Genomic DNA, 19,837 nt, shown 5'->3' with positions numbered 1-19,837 from the left:
ATTATACCGGATCTGTCAGGTTTCCGATATGTGTCCCCCCCAATGTTAAACTCATTCCTACGCCCCTGGATAAGGGAGTAGTGTTGCAAGCTCTGTAACTATTCAATTGTCAATATTGACTCTCTATTCCTTTAAATTAGGAAAATGTAAAAAACAAATGAACATAGCATTCACATTTATGTGCCACGTTATGCTCATCTTGAACCTTGAACCTCCTTCCATTGTCCTAATTGCACTCTGAAGTGCACTTAATTTGAAAATTCAAGAGATTTTAGAATTTAGATTAGATTTCAGACCAGTTGTTATCCAATTGGCCATATTATATCAAATTTCTTAGTAATAGTAAAAACATGCCCTGTATGAGTTATTTTCAATTGTGGAGTCATTTTGTGTTTTGAGTCTAACTATAAACTTTATCTCCCATTGTAATCAGGTTAAAGAAAACAAACAATTTCTGAATTGTGAAATCTTTTCAATAAAACACTGGAATTTCTTACCATTTTAGATTGTTTTAATAATTTTTTTTCACATAGGTATATATTTGTTATTTGTATGAAAGTATATATTCTTCAATATTTTTTTTACTTTGTGAAATGCATTTTGTAATGGGTGAAACGGCAGAGGCAAAGAAACCCTGAGCTGTCTTGAGCACTGAACACTAGGGAAGTGGCAGCTTACTGCCATGTGTGAAAACAAACATTGGGAGCTTGTTGTTACTTCAGATGTTTATTGTAGTCTTCTCAACGCCTTCAATCTGATCTGGAGGGAGTAAGTGCTTTCTATGATCTTACCACACAGACGGACGTACATCTTATGTGTGCAAACACACCTTACAAAATGCTATATAAAAAAATACAAAAAGGAAGTGAATAAAAAATAAAATGGGCTTTGATTGGGGTAGCTTTTTTTTGGAGGGGGGGGGGGATCCAAGCCTTGATTTTGGGGGACTGGCTCTGCCACATCTTCTACATTCATGTACATCACAGTGGTTCATTACACAGTATATACAATTCAACCTGTTGACTGAAGTACAAAACATTTTGTTTTTTGGATTTTTAACAATATAACATTCCCGTGAACTGGTCTACAATCCACCCTGAAAATCATAGAATAACTTTTTTTAATATTTTTTAATACAAAAATACTCAAAGTACTTGGTGCGCCGCCCCTCCCCCGTCAAGGGTCTCCGTAGGCCAACTTGACGTCGTATGTGACCTGGCGCCCGTTGTCCCACGCGTACAGCACGCCCTCCCGGGGGTCGTAGTCGACCTGCGCCGTGTAGTTGTAGCGGTTCACGAAGGGCATCCCGGGCACCATCTGCGTGTGGGTGTGCGTGTCCAAGGCGTACGCCAGCTTGGCGTCGCTTTTCTTGTGGCTGTCCACGGCGTAGAGGACGCCGCACACCACGAAGCAGTTCCCGTAGTGGTTCCTGCGCAGCGCTGTCCTCCAGGTGGTCCCGGGGTCCTGGCTGAGGTCCGAGGGGTCCAGCCGGGACAGGACGATCACCTCATCCAGGAAGCCCTCCTCGTCCAGTGCCGGGTACAGGATCCACAGGCCGCTCTCGTCCACTGAGAAGTCGATGTTGGAGTGTTCGCGCCACTCCCACGGCGACGAGTCCTCGAACACGGCGTTGTCCAGCAGGGTCCAGGCCGCCACTGCGCGGCGCCGCAGGTCGTACTTGATGATGTCCCGGGAGAACGCCCGGTTGTAGTAGAAGGCGCCGTTGTAGACCACGTGACCCGTGCCGATCCAGTTGTACGGCAGCTTGTAGGAGGTGGTGAAGCGACCTGGACCAGGAGAGAGGGCAGGGTGATTGATGGAATGGAAGGAGGAACAGAGATGACCTCTGAGGTAGGGCTTCTCGATTATGGAAAAAATCATAATCACGATTATTCAAACGATTATTTTTGAGTTTGAAAATAAGATGCATTTATACAGCATTTATCTCCAAAAAAGCACTTAAAATTTCACCTTAAGAAAAAAAGAAAAATTCAAATCGCAGATAATGTACAAATATTCTGTTCTGCAATTTCTAAAAAACTTTTAATGAATAAAATAAATATATATATATATATCAGGGGTGTAACGATTCACCAATACGAATCGGTATCCGGTTGGATTAACAGATGCGACTACATCGATACCTGGGCCCCTGAATCGATTTTAAATGAAAAATAATCGGTAGAGGGTAAAAATCGAAATCACGATTAAAATTAGATTAATTGCACAGCCCCACTCTGAGGACGTTCATCATGAAGACAACACTCGGTGTACCGGCCTCTACCTGTCTTGAAGACCTCCATGTTCTGGAACTCCTGCAGGGTGTTTCCGTAATAGAAGTCTGCCACGTAGATTTTGTCGCTGGTCGACTTGGGGTCTTTCATCCAGGCTCCCTGGTTCCTCCCATAGGTGTTATGGGTAACTGGTTCGGAGATGGTGGCCAACGTGTCCTGGCACTGTCCTGTGACAGAACATTTACCAGGGGGGGGGGGATTCACTAGTTCTCGACTAAACAACTTGACATGAGAAATAACACGAACAAATGCGTAAAATGCGAAACAATCGAAGAAATGTGTTGAAATGTGTTTCCTCAAATCAATCCTCAAATCAATCTCTGCTTTAAATAGGTAATAGCAAGTGCTGTGGAAGGTTCCAGAAATCAGAGTGGTGAATGTGTGGACTTCCCTACAACATTCTTCCCGGCATAAATCTCATCATCCCTAACAAATGAGCTTACCAGTTTTCCTTGCCGTTGGTTCCGCCGGTCTTGGCACGGGCTCAGCTTCTGTCGGAGGGCCATGCTGCCCTGTCTCCACCTCGTCCCAGCTGATCTTGTATGTTGCTTTGTATCTCACTGGAGCAGTTGCTCTGGCAGTGGAGGTGGTGGTGGTGGTGCTGGGGGTGGTGGTGGTGGTGGTGCTGGTGCTGGGGCTGGGAGTTGCGGTGGTGGTGGTGGTGGTGGTGGTGGTGGTGGTGGTGGTGGGAGTAGTGGAAATGGTGGTGGAGGAGGAAGCCGTGGTAGCAGGGGTGGTAGTGGAAGTCGTAGTAGGGGTTGAGGTAGTGATTGGGGGGGTGGTGAAAGTGAGGGTGGTGGTGGTGGTGGGAGAGGTGGTGGTGGTGGTAGAAGAAGTGGCCGTGGTAGGGATGGTACCAGAAATAATGGGCTGAGTCGAAGCAGCAGCGGTCAAGGCTGTGTGGATGGGTTGAGCCAACGGAGGAGTCGAAGTGGGGGGTGTTTGCACTACAGGTGCCACCATCACCCTGGAGATGGATGATTCGGTTGCTCGCTCTTCGGTGAAGGTCGGTCCTTGAGTGCCACGCCCAACTGTTGAACCCCCAACCGTACTTTGCCTTGTGTCGTTGGTTACCATGGTTTCAGGGGCTTCCGTAGCAGAAGTTCCCCCCTTGGCTGCTGTTTTTCTCGGGGTTTCCTTTGTGGTCGGAGGGGGAGCGGTGATGGCGGTTCTGGTGGAGCCAACAAAAGTCTTCATCGGCTCCTTTGTAGCAAAGCTCGTTTCCGAGCTTCTAATTAGTTTGGCGGTTAGGGGGATCGGCCGTCGAGTTGTTCTGCTGGAGCCTTGCACCGTGGCGGGGGTTTCAGATGACCTCACGGCGATGCCTCCAACAGTTGATCGCGTGCTCTGTTCATTCTCCGGCGCCATCGGCGCGCCACCTCTGGAGACATTGTGAACTCCCGGCTCGGCTGCTGTTGGTTCCGCCTCGGCCGGGTTGGGGCCGGTCTTGCGGTCATCCCCACCCACAGTGCCTGTCATCCTGGGGTGGGGTTCTCGCAGTACTGACCTCATGCGGACCCTGATCGGGTGAGGAGCTCGAGACTCCAGGAGCTGCTCCTCGGTGAACAGATTGCCCGGCCCATCGCCACTGAGGCCGTGGTACTCAAAAACTGGAAAAGGGGTGAAAGGAAGATGGATGGTTACACGCTTTAACACCCGGGCGCCGCTGAAAATGCCGCGCTGCCTCGGCATCACGCCATCTTGTCATTATATGTGCTCAACAGCCAGGAAGCGTCACAAAACTATTCTTTGTAAATTGAAAACAGTCAATGTACAAAAAATGAGTAGGCGCTAGCAAGAATTGGATGAAGCACTGCGAAATTAGTTTGTTTGGACGGAGATATTGCACACACCGTGCACTGTGGCAGCAGGGTTTCTATAATAATCATAATCAAGTTTTCAACACCTCCATTTAAGTATCACTGCAGCGTTTCCCAGCCGAATTAAAACATTTACAGGAACACTCATGAGACACAAAGCAGGGATCTCACAAAGTGGGATTAGAGCCAGTGTGTTTGTACAATTTAAGCGGATTGAACAGCCTTAAAGTGAAAGGGAGTTTATGAAAATATTCACAGAGTGGTAGTAGCGGTAGTGGTAGCAGCAGTTAGGGAGAGGAACATCTCTGCCTGTTTGTGACTGGGTGCCTTTGATGAGACTGTAGGCCCAACAGGGGACAAAGAAGGTTCTTCTTTTCCATTCCACAATTGATGAGAATACCGGCCGTCTGGCCTGTTACTGCCTTGCTGAGTGGCTGGCGGTCATTACGGCACTTCAAATGTAAATATCTATTTCATTGTTATGGCATCTCAAAATACATTGGAATACAGAATTGGATCTTGAAACATAGACAGACGGTTGTTTGTACATAGATCACTGGCTGTGCTTGGTCGTTAAATGTTATACTTATTAATTGCCTTATTTTTCGTTGTCTGTCATGATGTGTCTCGGCCAGGTATCCCTTGAAAGATGGATTTTTAACTCAATGGGACTTTCCTGGTTAAATAAAGGTTAAATAAAATTATTTGTTGAGGATTCAGTGGGCGGACTCACAGTTCTCCCCGGGTTCCCCGTCGTCAGCCACCATTGGATCCGGCTCAGATTTATAAAACGTCATGCCTCTGATGATCATGCCGTTCGCAGTGGTCTTTGAAACCTTCGAACCCCCCTGGGGAGAGGTCTCCACTCTGGGGGTCAGCTCGTGTTCCTCTCGCATCGCGCCATCAGAGCGCTCCTCTGTCGGCCCGGATCCTCGTCCGCCATGAAACCTTTCCTCATACTTTGCCTACAAGAGAACAAACCAGAAAAAGATAAGCCGTACAACTCTGATTGGTTTATAATAATGTGTGAAGAAACGACTTTTGATTTATTCCCTCCATGATTTGGATTGACTTTGCTTAAAAAAAAAGATGGGGGCCGGCCAAATGCTGAATACATTAAATCATGTGCACTGCGGTCTCCAAGTGTCTGCTTGGCTAGGTTTCTGGTCCAGATAATGACTGGGATTGCGGCGGGCTGCAGCAGCAACGTACTTTTGACCTGACAGAAGTAGACACATGATGCCCATATCCACTGTCACTTTAAAAAACACATGAGCTGGCGTTCAATTACCCCCCCCCCCCCCCAACCCAACCAAATGTTTAAATAGGGATATGCCTGGACAGGAGGGAGGTGGAAAGAGTTTGTAGAATTCCTTTTCAATATCCATTTCTGGAGCAGCCTTGTAGAATATGTGTTTATTATTATCATCAGGAAAGTGTGTGTGTTCATGTTTAAGTGAGACAGAACAGCCAATATTCCATATTGAGCAATTAAGTAAGGGGCTGTCTGTTGGAATTCTAACCCATTTAAAATGATTTTTATTAAAATCATGACCCTAATACGTATGAAGCTGATTATGTCAGTAGAAATCCTCAATTCAGAATAACATCCCTGATCGGGACATTCCCTATGAACGGGTGTTGACCTTCCATCATGATGAAACACAGACCCTTACGTCTGGAACGTGGTATGCAGCTGCTCTGTCACTTTTCTGGCCAAGACTCTTGGCCTTCTGTTCAGGACCCAGGTGCTGGGGTGGGGTGTTTGCAGCAGGGCGGTCCGTGACCAGACCGCCCTGGGAGAGAGGACTGGTCAGGGGCTGGGCCGCAGCTCCAGTGTGGTTCAGAGACACTGCCTGTGCCTGGTGAGACGACAGACAAACAACTAGGTGCTGTGTGGATCACAAAGCTGTGATAAAAAAAATAATTTAGTATCTATTGGAAGCATCTAACAAACATTTTTTTATCAGAATTTTGTGATACTGTATATGAAAATTGACATTGGACTACAATATAAATAATAAAAACAGGGTTCTTTCTGATTCCAATGTCAATATGTGATGCTAATCAAATGATACCCCTGCCACATCGGATGAGTAGCGAGTTGCTCACACGGTAGGTGTTTATACCAGTGTCTCCACCAGCGGTTTCATAGGGCCCCTGGATGCCCGGGGGACGAATCTAACTTCCTCAATAAGATCTGCAACATAAACATTCTAGGTGGCTTGAGATTTTACCCAGTCAAAATTATCTGTTTTTTAAGGATGTAGTAGACTTTTCTGGTTCATATGAGGCTACACACCCTACATTGATCACATCAACAATGAGCACATTTGCCATTCATTTGTTTGGTTCTTCTCGCGTCGACCTACCTTTTCGATATGCTCCACCCGTCCCACGAGTTTTGTGGTAACAGAGTGCAACTTTAGAAGATCCAGGCCATAAAAGGATCCCTCCAGTAGGTCAATGATGGCAGAGAGCTGGAATGATTGAAATAGACTCTCAAAATACTTTCCTTGATCGTAAAAAAAAAGTATTCATCGAGGCCATTGTAGATAAAGCGTGGTCCAGATTGGTCCAAAAGCCTTTGCTATGGACATGTTATAAATGGCATCGTTTGGGACAATGACCACAAAAGGTAATAAAAAGAAAAGCAGGAGGTGGTGATGAAGAACGACGAAGCAAGGTTGTTTCACCTTGACATTTTCTTTTTCAGCTTCCCTAAGCTTTTTCAACCTGAATTCCCCCTCGCATGGATTGACCGCAGACGGAGGAGCGATGCAGGCGCACTTGCAAGGCGGACCTGAAGTTATAGTTTCCACGGTGTAGAAGTCCTGCGCCGTGGCGCTGCCCTCTTCTATCCGCCGGCAGGCGCTCCTGCTCAGGGGTCTGACAACACATTTACACCGACAGTCAGAGCCTTCCGAGATGGCTTTCACTTTGTCATAATCACCCAGCAGCTACAAGAAAAGAGGACGGATGTATTTTGGACCACAAACAATCAAGCGTTTAATGATTAGGCTATATTTCATTAATTTAAGTTTAAACAACTAAGAGAAGCTTACCTGAGATAGAATATGTTCTTGGTCATCTATTGCCTGCTGGTGTGCGCTATTATGATCACTGGGAATATCAGCCTGTATCCCAGTTCCAGACCAGTTCCTCGGCGCAGCCGAACAACAAGATAAAATCGCTAAGTATACTGCACCTAAAACCCATATTCTGTCCATATCATAAGGCTTGCAAAGCGACATATTTGGTATAGTTCAAATGACAGGCACAGCCTGTTACTTATTATTACATCTACCTTAATAATTGCATATTACTAAACTAGAACAGCAACCAAAATTGCATCATTGACAAAGTAAGATGAACAGCAGATGTTCATTCTCTTTTAAAGATAAATCCGCAAATAATTAATTTCACAACCATTCATGCAAGCAGGACAATAAGATGAGTTTAGCGCATAGATGCTGCATGTGCAGAAGGCGAGGAGCCTTTGAGCTCAGAGCGCCGGGATCCGTGACGTCGGCAGGGGCGGGGTCATGACAAACTGCGAGGAGCGCAACTTCACAAACGCCTTCGTTTAATTTATTTACAGAACAGCGTAGGTGACTCAGAGGAGGTCGTCAAAATGAATAAAATCACAAATGTAACACCGTGATTAAAAGTGACTTTACCAAAAGTCATAAAATACGATTATAGCAGCTTATATCTTGGCTGCCCTGGGTCGCCAACACACAGAAAAAACGGTAAAAGGTGGCTAAGGCACAAATTTGACTGTAGTGTTCCTTCAATAAACGTTTTCTGGCATTAATTGAAATATATTAAATATGACATTAAAATTAACACCTGAATGTCCTTAAAAAAACAACGATTTCCCTAGGTGATCTCTATGTTTGCTGTGATTTCTATGTTTGCCGTTTTAAAAGTACATGTAGGTGCCCCTTCCTTCAACAACCGTCCTGCTCCAACGCCGGATGCGCGGCCACCGGCAGTATGAGGTGCGAGATGCGGCTCCACAGCCCGCTGTACTTGTCCCGGTCCATGCTGTCGAAGGCCACCGACAGCCCCGGCGAGATGAACTTCTTTTGGAGCTGCTCGTCCACCAGCTCCTCCACGGCGTTCAGCCCCAGCTCCGTCCCAAGCTCCGGCTTGTCCAACAGAACAGTGAACAGCAGGAAGTTCTTCTTGAAGGCCGCGTTCTCGTGGTCGCAGTAGCGGTAGAAGATGAGCGTGGAGCCCGGCGGCAGCTCCTCCAAGCGGTGGATGACGGCAGCGGGCTGGTCGCCCCCTTCTCCGAACGCTCCCTGCAGCGCGTTGTCGATGTACTTCTTGACCTGGTCGCTGTCCTGTCCGGCCATGGCGGTTCCGTTGATGTAGAGCACGGAGGCTTTGTAGGCGGCGGAGAAGGCGGCCGCCAGCCCTCGGGCCAGGCATTCCAGAGTCCGCTCGGCCCTGCGGCCCGCGACCAGGATGAGGCTGACGGGTTCTGTCGGCCGGGCCTTCTGGAGGTGCCGTTCCAGGTGGATCCTGCTCCTCTTCCACAGGTCGGGCCGCTGGCTGGGGAAGCGGGTCTCTAGTGCATTCCTCTCTCTGATGAAGAGGTCCACCTGGGGGAAAGCCTGCTGCTCCATTCCTTTGAGAGTTTCAGAGACTGACTGCAAATTGAGACTGACTGCAAAGATTGCAAAAAGTCCAACCAATACCGCCGCCAACAGCAGCAAGTACGTTGTATTTCCTGTGAAGGAAGGGGAAATACGTGGGGGTGAAAATAACGCTGGTTTCAAGGACCCTCCCCAGACCATTTGGACAAAGTGCAATGATTCTTCTCAACATTGGAAGGACTGCACGATTCGGGGAAAAATATGAGTCACGATTTTTTAGCTTAGAATTGATATCACGATTCTCTGCCACGATTTTTTTCTCACGAAATGTATTTTGTATTGCACACATGAACCATGACAAAAGAAATAAATGGCAGTACCAAACATAGTTTTTTGGCACCTCTAGCACGTTGTGTTTCATATTGCCCTTTATAACGGATTAAAGTGCAGTATCAAAAACGGATTGATTTATTTTGTACATATAGCAGCACATTGTCCTTAATTGCTTGCCTTTTATAACTACTGAACCAACTCAACACACACACACACACACACACCTGTAAATGAAGGCTTAAAAAAAGAAAATAATAATACAACATACATTACATACAAATATTAAACATACATACAAATATTAAATATCACCTAATGAGGAGCAGACTACCTGGACGGTCTACAGCCACATCCGGCACCATAGGTTCTGAATCTGTCTCGTCAGCCGCAGGCCCGACGTCGGCAACAAAAGGACGCTGGGGGGCTCTGGGGTCATCGCTGGCGGCCCCTTCAGGATCGGAAGCGTCGGTCGTTGCTTCTGTAGTTCGCCAGAGAAATATGTAAATGTAAGAGTCAAATACAGTATGACAATCAGAGAAATTGATCAGTGTCATGTCAATATCAAACCAGTCTGTACCCTTTTCATCAGTGGCGTTTGTTGTCCATTCTGTCACCGGCTCTTCGTTCTGCTGTCCTCCATCTTCCTGCTCTTCAGCCTGTGCAGCTCCTGTCCCGCCTACCTGGGCATCGTTTGGCTCCGCCAGACCGGGTGAATGGTCCCCCTCTGGTGGTGCCTCACCATTGGTTCCACCTTCTATGAAACAAACAATACCAACGATAGATATTGTACCAACGACTGAGAAGTAAGGTCAAAATGGATCACCGGAACATTCCCCGTTGTCCCCCTGGCCCTGCTCAGGGTTCGAGTTCTCCGGCAGGACTGGTTCACCAGCAAGACCTGCATTATTGGACACTTCTGTGGAATCTGGACGTCCAACAGTGCCTGAGGAAGTCAGACAACAAGCTCCAGGTGAGTTTCAGTGACAATGGCCAGGAGTTCTGGGTTGCACGTAAGGGCAGCAGCCCTTGCGATTACAAAACTGGTTCAGGGATCAAACGCATTAAGTTTCTGTCAAACTCCACACAGCAATGTTTCGGGCCCAACAGCATCCCAAAAGTGGGTGGCACAATACAAACAATGTCCACTACATTTATGCATGCAAAATAAATCATGAATAAACACCGCTTGATGTGTTAAGTGGTGTTTCAGCTCGAATTTAACACCCTATGGAGGTAGAAAAAAATATATAATTTTTGGCTGAGAGTTCTAGGAAGGAGGTGTTATCCCCATGGTGATGACCGACTGCAACTCTGTTTGTTTTTTAGTACCGTCGTCGTGTATGAGTGAGGTATAATGAGTGATGTTGTATATGAAATGCACCACACACACCAAAGCTTTGGTCGGCAGAGAAAACATTGCAAATGTAAGAGTCAAATAAAGCAGTACATTTTAGAAAGGTAGATCAGTGTCATGTCGATATCAAACCAGTCTGTACCCTTTTCATCAGTGGCGTTTGTTGTCCTTTCTGTCACCGGCTCTTCGTTCTGCTGTCCTCCATCTTCCTGCTCTTCAGCCTGTGCAGCTCCTGTCCCGCCTACCTGGGCATTGTTTGGCTCCGCCAGGCCGGGTGAATGGTCCCCCTCTGGTGGTGCCTCGCCATTGGTTCCACCTTCTATAAAACAAATGGGATGATGCATAACATCAAAACAATACCAACGATAGATATTGTACCAACGACTGAGAAGTAAGGTCAAAATGGATCACCGGAACATTCCCCGTTGTCCCCCTGGCCCTGCTCAGGGTTCGAGTTCTCCGGCAGGACTGGTTCACCAGCAAGACCTGCATTATTGGACACTTCTGTGGAATCTGGACGTCCAACAGTGCCTGAGGAAGTCAGACAACAAGCTCCAGGTGAGTTTCAGTGACAATGGCATTGCATGTGCATGTGCATGTGTAGCAGGTATATAAGATATATGTATGCATTCCACCAAAATTCCCTCACGTTTTATTTATTACTTTTATTTTGTGATCTTTTCTGTAAATAGTTCATTTGGGAGCTTTGGTTATTTTATTTTGAAGTCTCGGTTGTGACGTCATCTTCCTGCGTTGCGCTCGCCATTCCTCACTTGTTGTTTTGATGCTGTGAGAAGGTGAGTGTTTTTCTTCTGCTCCGTGCAGCTTTCTGTTCTAAAGTTGTTTAAGAGAAAATAACCAGTGTAAACGGTGAAATAAGGTTATAATGTGATTCTGCACTTGCTAATGTTGCTCATGTGTTCCTATGCATTTGCTTTGAGTTTTGAGCATTTTAGCAAACTATTTGCCTAGCGCACTGTTTAGCAGCACTTGTGACAATACACACACAGCGACTGCAGCCTGTTCGTGCTGCAGTGTCCTGTGTGTTAATGCTGCTGCATTATTGGTGCATTTATTTCATGCAGGTATGTTGATGTTGCTCCCATGTTGTATTTCATTTTAATATAAAATATTAATTAGCCGGTGGTGTATAGATTTCAGGTGGATTTCAATTTGTGTGACTGTATTATGAACTATTGTGACTTCATATATTTGAATATATGTATTGTAAGGCATTTCTGGCCAGGCTCACTTGTTGTTTTGATGCTGTGAGGAGACTGACGTGCTGCAGTGTCCTGTGTATTAATGCTGCTGCATTATTTGTGCATTCATTTCATGCCGAAATAAATACGTCACTGTCGCCACAGTTCGACTAAAGTGAAACACTGAGTCCCTGTGTCCTACTCCATACCACAACACACAACGCAGAGCCAGACCGGCTACACATGTAAGAGCAGCAGCCCTTGAGATTACAAAACTGGTTCAGGGATCAAACGCACTAAGTTTCTGCCAAACTCCACACAGCAATGTTTCTGGCCCAACAGCATTCCAAAAGTGGGTGGCACAATACAAACAATGTCCACTACATTTATGCATGCAAAATAAATCATGAAAAGTGGTGTTTCAGCTCGATTTCAATACACTATGAGGTAGAAGAAAAAAAATAGAATTTTTGGCTGAGAGTTCTAGGAAGGAGGTGTAATCCCCATGGTGACGACTGACTGCAACTCTGTCCGTTATTTAGTACCGTCGTTGTGTATGAGTGAGGTATAATGAGTGATGTTGTATATGAAATGCACCACACACACCAAAGCTTTGGTCGGCAGAGAAAACATTGCAAATGTAACAGTCAAATAAAGCAGTACATTTTAGAAAGGTAGATCAGTGTCATGTCGATATCAAACCAGTCTGTACCCTTTTCATCAGTGGCGTTTGTTGTCCTTTCTGTCACCGGCTCTTCGTTCTGCTGTCCTCCATCTTCCTGCTCTTCAGCCTGTGCAGCTCCTGTCCCGCCTACCTGGGCATTGTTTGGCTCCGCCAGGCCGGGTGAATGGTCCCCCTCTGGTGGTGCCTCGCCATTGGTTCCACCTTCTATAAAACAAATGGGATGATGCATAACATCAAAACAATACCAACGATAGATATTGTACCAACGACTGAGAAGTAAGGTCAAAATGGATCACCGGAACATTCCCCGTTGTCCCCCTGGCCCTGCTCAGGGTTCGAGTTCTCCGGCAGGACTGGTTCACCAGCAAGACCTGCATTATTGGACACTTCTGTGGAATCTGGACGTCCAACAGTGCCTGAGGAAGTCAGACAACAAGCTCCAGGTAAGTTTCAGTGACAATGGCATTGCATGTGCATGTGCATGTGTAGCAGGTATATAAGATATATGTATGCATTCCACCAAAATTCCCTCACGTTTTATTTATTACTTTTATTTTGTGATCTTTTCTGTAAATAGTTCATTTGGGAGCTTTGGTTATTTTATTTTGAAGTCTCGGTTGTGACGTCATCTTCCTGCGTTGCGCTCGCCATTCCTCACTTGTTGTTTTGATGCTGTGAGAAGGTGAGTGTTTTTCTTCTGCTCCGTGCAGCTTTCTGTTCTAAAGTTGTTTAAGAGAAAATAACCAGTGTAAACGGTGAAATAAGGTTATAATGTGATTCTGCACTTGCTAATGTTGCTCATGTGTTCCTATGCATTTGCTTTGAGTTTTGAGCATTTTAGCAAACTATTTGCCTAGCGCACTGTTTAGCAGCACTTGTGACAATACACACACAGCGACTGCAGCCTGTTCGTGCTGCAGTGTCCTGTGTGTTAATGCTGCTGCATTATTGGTGCATTTATTTCATGCAGGTATGTTGATGTTGCTCCCATGTTGTATTTCATTTTAATATAAAATATTAATTAGCCGGTGGTGTATAGATTTCAGGTGGATTTCAATTTGTGTGACTGTATTATGAACTATTGTGACTTCATATATTTGAATATATGTATTGTAAGGCATTTCTGGCCAGGCTCACTTGTTGTTTTGATGCTGTGAGGAGACTGACGTGCTGCAGTGTCCTGTGTATTAATGCTGCTGCATTATTTGTGCATTCATTTCATGCCGAAATAAATACGTCACTGTCGCCACAGTTCGACTAAAGTGAAACACTGAGTCCCTGTGTCCTACTCCATACCACAACACACAACGCAGAGCCAGACCGGCTACACATGTAAGAGCAGCAGCCCTTGAGATTACAAAACTGGTTCAGGGATCAAACGCACTAAGTTTCTGCCAAACTCCACACAGCAATGTTTCTGGCCCAACAGCATTCCAAAAGTGGGTGGCACAATACAAACAATGTCCACTACATTTATGCATGCAAAATAAATCATGAAAAGTGGTGTTTCAGCTCGATTTCAATACACTATGAGGTAGAAGAAAAAAAATAGAATTTTTGGCTGAGAGTTCTAGGAAGGAGGTGTAATCCCCATGGTGACGACTGACTGCAACTCTGTCCGTTATTTAGTACCGTCGTTGTGTATGAGTGAGGTATAATGAGTGATGTTGTATATGAAATGCACCACACACACCAAAGCTTTGGTCGCCAGAGAAAACATTTCAAATGTAAGAGTCAAATAAAGCAGTACATTTTAGAAAGGTAAATCAGTGTCATGTCGATATCAAACCAGTCTGTACCCTTTTCATCAGTGGCGTTTGTTGTCCTTTCTGTCACCGGCTCTTCGTTCTGCTGTCCTCCATCTTCCTGCTCTTCAGCCTGTGCAGCTCCAGTCCCGCCTACCTGGGCATCGTTTGGGGAAGCTGGGCAATGTTGCACCTCACCATTGGCTCCAGCTACAGAAAAATTAAACATGTAATACACGTCCTTCATGCACGATACATACAAACATTGATAGACAACTCTACCAACAACTCAATTTAGGGATGCAACAAGGCTATGATATTTATTGCTGAGCCTGAATATTCATTCGGGTATAAGTCTGAGAATGTCCGAAGCTTGAAAATATGTATTCAGTCCAGCCCGAGGGATAATATAATAAACAAATTTTGAGCATTGTTTTCTTCCTCCTCCTTGTCATCTGATTCTATAACTTTTGAGTGGGGTTCTGCTTCTTTGGCATTTTATATAGTAAAGAGTTTAATAAGTTACAGTTGTCATACAACAGTCAACACATAATCGACTATCTTGAACGACTGATATTCAGTACCGGCCATAGATAGACTGATACCTTCATTGTTTCCATCCATTTCTGTAAACTGGGAACTGCGACACCCTCAAGGCAATCAATTTCGTATCATTGAATCCTGTGTAGAGACAATGAGACAATTCTAGGGTTTAAAATTCAGTATTAAAAAGGTTTATTTCCCCTCTCCACATAATATAGCAATTTAAGCTATACTCAACCCTAACCCTATACCTCATGATCCCTTGATAACTGAGGGTGTATTACACATAATGAACATAAATAGAGCAACACACTGCAGTCACAGACGAGTATTTGACTGCTTGTGTAATCTTAAAGTATCACATCTTAAATTTAATCCTACATGGAAGTGGGCTCCGTATGTATGGCTGACCTTCGACTTTCTTGATAATCGTTCATCACCTTCACACTCGAAGCCCAGAACCAAAGGAAGAGCAGGTTCGAGTGTGATGTCGTTTGGATGAGTGGTAACAGAGAAAGCGGGCAAGCGGAAATACAGGAGGCCAATCCCTCGGCCCGGACGGGCTACACCCACACTGACAAACATAATAACTATAGTACTATAACAATATATATTGTTCCTTCTCATAAACTATAACGTAAAAAAGGGACATATTCGACATGAAATGGTTTACAATTCCAGAAACTTGTCAGCTACAATCAGTCCATAAATCGTACCTCGTTCCTTGTCAAAAGACAAACAACAGATCAATAATATCACATTTCAAATGAGAAAGTGAGCATATTACAAAAGAGTTGAAAACGAAACTTAAACACAACTGACGCTAGCTTAAGTAACATTAAAGCTAATATTATTTACCAAATGTCGCGGCAAATTGCAGACATAGCAAGCAGCTAACCGGTCAGTTTTCCAAATAGTTAATTATTAAATCACTTGAGGAATAAATTGAACCTGTTTGCAAATAGTGTGTGAATATCTCTTACCAAAGGCGCGATCATAACAATTGGAGTTTGGACCCAGGTAGTCGTGCACGCAGGCTCACTGACAACCGACGTCTCCTTACAGACCGGACATGTTCTGCTTTTAAAGCAAAAGTCCTGAAAGCGATCCTATGATATACTACCTAATTCACCAATGCAAAAATCATGAAAATAGAAACTTGGAATAACAACGTTGCATACATTAAGAGTCTTAAGATTTATTTGAAACATATAATGTATCCCTATTTGCTGTATAATGAAATCTGGATGAATACATTCATTGTCATGTTCTCTATGACTACTGGGGCTGTTTATTTTGAAAGCTGTTGACGTAAATCCAAGTACATCCGGCCCTTTTCAGTTGACAGTTGTGAAAGGCGCCACTTAAACCGAGTAGCCAGGGGATACATGTGTTAATACAATGCGCTGACGAGGCACTACGATACATTATCAAGCAACGAACGATATTGTTATGACATGGAGTCTGATGATTCCCAAAATACGGTGACTCGAGTCACGAGGCGATCAATGAGGCAGTCTACAGCCAAAGGTGAGAACAGATGATATAGCTCACAGTGCTAACTCTCTAGCGCCTACATCCATTGAGCGCTCTTAAGTTTAACGTTACTTATAACTTGTATGTGTTATATCGTTGTAGTTGTGTAACTTTCCGTAGTGTCCGTGTGTGTATGCGCTGCTGGCCGACATAGTCCGCAACTTTCGTTTTTGCTTCCACGTTTGTTACTTTCACTATCAGCCAACATTGAAGCCAGAGCACCCATTAAGCGGACGAAGAGGGGGGTAGCAAATGCAGCCCATGAAGCAGCTGAGAATTGTGAAAAAGATATGAATAATGCATCTGGAGATACAGGTAGGGTTCTGTTTGTATTTGCCAGTACCACTCTTATTATTCATAACTTGAGGCGTGCTTCAGGCTATCAGAGGTCATGTCGTAACTTGGTTATGGTTAAATCAGGGTCCCCCGATAAGAAAAGGCGTCTGGAGGAAGACGCATTGATGGATGGCGATGAGGACGATTGTATGGATGTTGAACCCGAGGCACATCTGGAGAAACCGAAACGTCAAGAGAAGATGTTGTCACTAGATTCTCTTAGTCCTAGTCAACAACCAAACTCACGCCTTATCGGTGAGTTAATTAGATTATCGTTCTTTTATTTATATGTAAGCTAAAGTTTTCTCTTCATGTTGTAATCCATTTTTGTTTTTAAAGGTTCTGCACAAACGACCGGACCGTTTGACGTCAACAGCAAGACTTCTTCTGTGCTGTTGGAGCGTTTACCTTTGGGTCAAAACTACGATCTCCGGGTGCAGAGAAACAAAGCAGGTAGGATTGCAACCACACATGAAAACAATAACTCATGTAAGTCACTTCCAAAACATTTAATACATATTTAATGCCCTGCTTTTTAGTGGAATCATCAAGAAGTGAACGTTTGTCTCCTACCAAGTCTGCACATCCATCTGGCACACAAGAGGTCATACCCCAGATTAAGAGCACCAAATCGAGTACAGCAGATTATCAGAAGACTATGGCCAAGGCCAGGGCCTCTGGTAATCCTCTATTTCGGATTGTGGTCACTAGTCACAGAACATGATGCATAATAATAATATTCTGTATAATTATTAGAGCATTCAAATGTCAGTGTGTACAGTATACTTGAGACAAATAATTTCCAGTCGCTATTTAAATCAAGTAATTTTTTGTAGGTCTTTTTGTGAAGAAATAATATTGTTGTTTTATGGGGCTTTTTTGCCTTTAATGCTTTACACGTTACATAAAATGTTACGAGATCCCTAACTGATATCAGTTAGCTGGGACTGTTCATCCCCTTGTATCAATGTGCCCTGTCTCTAGTTGTTTCCAGGAGTGCCCTCTGTGTACCTGTCGGCTACAACAGTTCTGGGGGTTCTTACACGCCACAACAGCATTCTAATAACGTTCCTCAGCAGAAACAACTGGCTCAACGGAAGAATCAAGGTACTTTTCATTTGAGTAATGCAGCAGGCGGACATGTTTTCTGTGATGCTGTATATTGATAGAGGTTTTATATGTTTTTAAGGCACAAAGAAATTTACTGCCGTCAAGGAAATCCATGGATCTTCTCCTCGAGGTGAGCTATTAGCCTTTTATATTCAAAATTAAAAGTGTACCACTTTGACCTTTTGCCACCTTTTTGTAGCTTTTGCTGTGCTAAAATGTCTTCCGTCCAACTAGGTTTCTGTTGGTATTCAACAAGACTGGTGTGCCTCTTGCTGCTGAGCGCTGCTGTTCTTCTGGTGTACAAGACCCCTGCTCTCCAGGACCCCAGATGCGATGGAGGGAACTGCAGCAAGAAAGATAAGCTTGTCGAATTTTCGGCCAAGTGGTCTGACCTCCTAGGCCAGTTCCCCGGCCAGCGCCTTGAACTGTGGAAGAGGAGCAGAATTCACCTGGAACGGCACCTCCAGAAAGCCTGGCCGACAGAACCCGTCAGCCTGATCCTGGTCGCGGGCCGCAGGGCCGAGCGGACTCTGGAATGCCTGGCCCGAGGGCTGGCGGCCGCCTTCTCCGCCGCCCACAACTCCTCCGTGCTCCACATCGATGGAGCCGCCACAGCCGGACGGGACAGCGACCGGGTCAAGAAGGACATCGACAACGCGCTGCAGGGAGCGTTCGGAGGAGGGGGCGACCGGCCCGCTGCCGTCATCCACCGCTTGGAGGAGCTGCCGCCGGGCTCCACGCTCATCTTCTACCGCTACTGCGACCACGAGAACGCGGCCTTCAAGCAGGTGTTTCTTGCCTTCACTGTGCTTCTGCCCCAGGACCACGTGGAGACCCAACAAAGTTTGAAGGAGGTGGAGGAAATCGTGCAGGATTACATCGCAAAAAGGTTTGTGGGTTCGGGAAGCCTCGAGGCGTTTGACCGCATGGATGCGGACAAGCTGAGCGGCCTCTGGAGCCGCATCTCACACCTCGTCCTGCCTGTGGCGGCCGAGAGCCAGGTGGAGCTGAACGGGTGTGGGCTCCCTCAAGATGAGCAGGAGGACCCTTCAGAACTGTAGGCTTAGTCCCCGCCTACAGCCTAAAGGAACTAGGAAACAGAGTAAGTATGCTATTCATGGCGTTGTCTGGTGCAGAGATCTGCCACGCGCGTATTTAAAATGCGCCAATGGATGCAAAGCTATAGTCCAATTCAGCCATGCAGCGTTCAAATCCATGTCGTACAACTTACGTGGTCACTGGATACAATCAATTAATTGCATATGCATACATTTGGCCAGTCAGGGCAAATGCATGAAATAACATGCAATGCAAAAGTTTAAATTAGGCTCTATTTATCAACATCTTTGGTTAGGGACTGCACTTCATACCTAAAGAAGCCTGTAGGTGGTAATACAGTAAGTACATTCTCCAAGATTCCTTTCTCCTTTAGAAAAACTATTGTTCTTGGTTGTTATAATGTAAATATTACTGTGCAACAGTCAAATTTGTCATTTCAGCTGTTTTGATATTGTTATATATTCCGCCATGCTTTATTTTTGTATCAATACTTTGACATCCACTGGCTTACCTTGAGGGATTCGAAAATATCTTAATTACGATGCTGTAATAATTGTTAATTATTAATTTCTGATGCTGGATTTTTAAAGATATATTTGATGCAATGGTTATTCCTCACATCCCTCAAGAAAACACTGAAGTGAACCTCTCCATTGTTATGTTTATGAAAACAGTCTACTTTTGAGTACCTGGTAGGACATGAAGAGCCTACCAAAAAATATATTAAAAAATAGAAAACTATTTAACAGCCAGGTGGTCACAAATGGTGCCTTACATTTGCGTGCATGGGGGATGGGGTGGTCTCCTAACATGTTCTTCATCCCTTGGCTGAAAAGATTCAACCAAAATAATTTAACCACTTAATTGTAACTGCAAACGATCCCATCCCCCAACCTTAATATTTCATAATTCAGTTCAATGATCGGCGAGACATTTATCTTGTCATACGAATACGTATTTTGAATCAATAAAGATATTTTGATACATATTTGATTTCTAAGTACTTTTTGCAAACACACATTGTGGTTTCTAGTTTAGGCGATATGCAACCAAATTAATTTATACTTTATATTGATACAATACAAAATTAATTTAGTTTTATTCTTGTTTCAACCTTTTATCTGTTATTTATTTAAAGCAATATCTTTAATTTTAATTTCTTGTGTATGATAAATTCCGATTTACTTTAAAAAGCTGTTGGTAAAGATGGATG

At 44.7% G+C, this 19,837-nt stretch overlaps 3 protein-coding genes across 7 annotated transcripts; 1 reads left to right on the top strand and 2 right to left on the bottom strand.

Annotated features, from left to right (window-relative positions):
• Positions 1 to 527: 527 nt before the first annotated feature.
• olfml2ba (olfactomedin-like 2Ba) lies at positions 528 to 7,526 on the bottom strand. 3 transcript variants are annotated; one of them, XM_079739899.1, is made up of 8 exons: positions 7,180 to 7,526; positions 6,811 to 7,074; positions 6,487 to 6,594; positions 5,785 to 5,976; positions 4,848 to 5,079; positions 2,738 to 3,904; positions 2,285 to 2,461; positions 528 to 1,787 (listed from the first exon to the last, which is right to left on the bottom strand). In XM_079739899.1, the coding sequence occupies exons 1-8, from the start codon at positions 7,366 to 7,368 to the stop codon at positions 1,177 to 1,179; spliced, it is 2,940 nt and encodes a 979-aa protein (XP_079596025.1). In that variant the 5' UTR covers positions 7,369 to 7,526; the 3' UTR covers positions 528 to 1,176. The 3 variants fall into 3 exon arrangements, with proteins under 3 accessions (XP_079596025.1, XP_079596026.1, XP_079596027.1); XM_079739900.1 differs by having other exon boundaries at positions 5,791 to 5,976; XM_079739901.1 differs by having other exon boundaries at positions 6,811 to 7,003; positions 7,180 to 7,348.
• A 153-nt stretch (positions 7,527 to 7,679) lies between these two features.
• Positions 7,680 to 15,712, bottom strand: LOC307078206 (uncharacterized protein). Of its 3 annotated transcripts, none has more exons than XM_079739910.1 (11): positions 15,567 to 15,712; positions 14,646 to 14,721; positions 14,095 to 14,250; positions 12,592 to 12,711; positions 12,323 to 12,499; positions 10,820 to 10,939; positions 10,551 to 10,727; positions 9,878 to 9,997; positions 9,632 to 9,808; positions 9,386 to 9,532; positions 7,680 to 8,855 (listed from the first exon to the last, which is right to left on the bottom strand). In XM_079739910.1, the coding sequence occupies exons 2-11, from the start codon at positions 14,662 to 14,664 to the stop codon at positions 8,068 to 8,070; spliced, it is 2,001 nt and encodes a 666-aa protein (XP_079596036.1). In that variant the 5' UTR covers positions 14,665 to 14,721; positions 15,567 to 15,712; the 3' UTR covers positions 7,680 to 8,067. The 3 variants fall into 3 exon arrangements, with proteins under 3 accessions (XP_079596036.1, XP_079596037.1, XP_079596038.1); XM_079739911.1 differs by lacking the exon at positions 14,646 to 14,721 and adding an exon at positions 12,954 to 13,014 and having other exon boundaries at positions 15,567 to 15,659; XM_079739912.1 differs by lacking the exon at positions 9,878 to 9,997 and having other exon boundaries at positions 15,567 to 15,711.
• A 219-nt stretch (positions 15,713 to 15,931) lies between these two features.
• On the top strand, positions 15,932 to 19,600 carry LOC307078209 (torsin-1A-interacting protein 2-like). The gene is made up of 8 exons (XM_079739915.1): positions 15,932 to 16,113; positions 16,321 to 16,434; positions 16,540 to 16,710; positions 16,795 to 16,908; positions 16,995 to 17,135; positions 17,440 to 17,562; positions 17,645 to 17,695; positions 17,800 to 19,600. The coding sequence occupies exons 1-8, from the start codon at positions 16,041 to 16,043 to the stop codon at positions 18,624 to 18,626; spliced, it is 1,614 nt and encodes a 537-aa protein (XP_079596041.1). The 5' UTR covers positions 15,932 to 16,040; the 3' UTR covers positions 18,627 to 19,600.
• The last annotated feature ends 237 nt before the right edge of the window (positions 19,601 to 19,837 follow it).

The sequence above is a fragment of the Pollachius pollachius genome, assembly GCF_949987615.1.
Source record: "Pollachius pollachius genome assembly, chromosome: 7".
Classification (NCBI taxonomy): Eukaryota; Metazoa; Chordata; class Actinopteri; order Gadiformes; family Gadidae; genus Pollachius; species Pollachius pollachius.
The sequence above is the reverse complement of the archived record's forward strand: the minus strand, read 5'-3'. Positions and strand labels throughout refer to the sequence as shown.

Excerpts from the sequence above, each read along its gene's own strand:
- olfml2ba (XM_079739899.1), bottom strand. The coding sequence starts at position 7,368 with ATGTCGCTTTGCAAGCCTTATGATATGGACAGAATATGGGTTTTAGGT. Across the intron at positions 3,905-4,847 it reads CGGGGAACCCGGGGAGAACT|TTTTTGAGTACCACGGCCTC; the intron begins GTGAGTCCGCCC and ends CCCCTTTTCCAG. Across the intron at positions 1,788-2,284 it reads CATGGAGGTCTTCAAGACAG|GTCGCTTCACCACCTCCTAC; the intron begins GTAGAGGCCGGT and ends CTCCTGGTCCAG.
- LOC307078206 (XM_079739910.1), bottom strand. Across the intron at positions 12,712-14,094 it reads AAACGCCACTGATGAAAAGG|GCACTGTTGGACGTCCAGAT; the intron begins GTACAGACTGGT and ends TGACTTCCTCAG. Across the intron at positions 9,533-9,631 it reads AAACGCCACTGATGAAAAGG|AAGCAACGACCGACGCTTCC; the intron begins GTACAGACTGGT and ends GGCGAACTACAG.
- LOC307078209 (XM_079739915.1), top strand. The coding sequence starts at position 16,041 with ATGGAGTCTGATGATTCCCAAAATACGGTGACTCGAGTCACGAGGCGA. Across the intron at positions 16,114-16,320 it reads GAGGCAGTCTACAGCCAAAG|CCAACATTGAAGCCAGAGCA; the intron begins GTGAGAACAGAT and ends TTTCACTATCAG. Across the intron at positions 16,711-16,794 it reads ACCAAACTCACGCCTTATCG|GTTCTGCACAAACGACCGGA; the intron begins GTGAGTTAATTA and ends TTGTTTTTAAAG.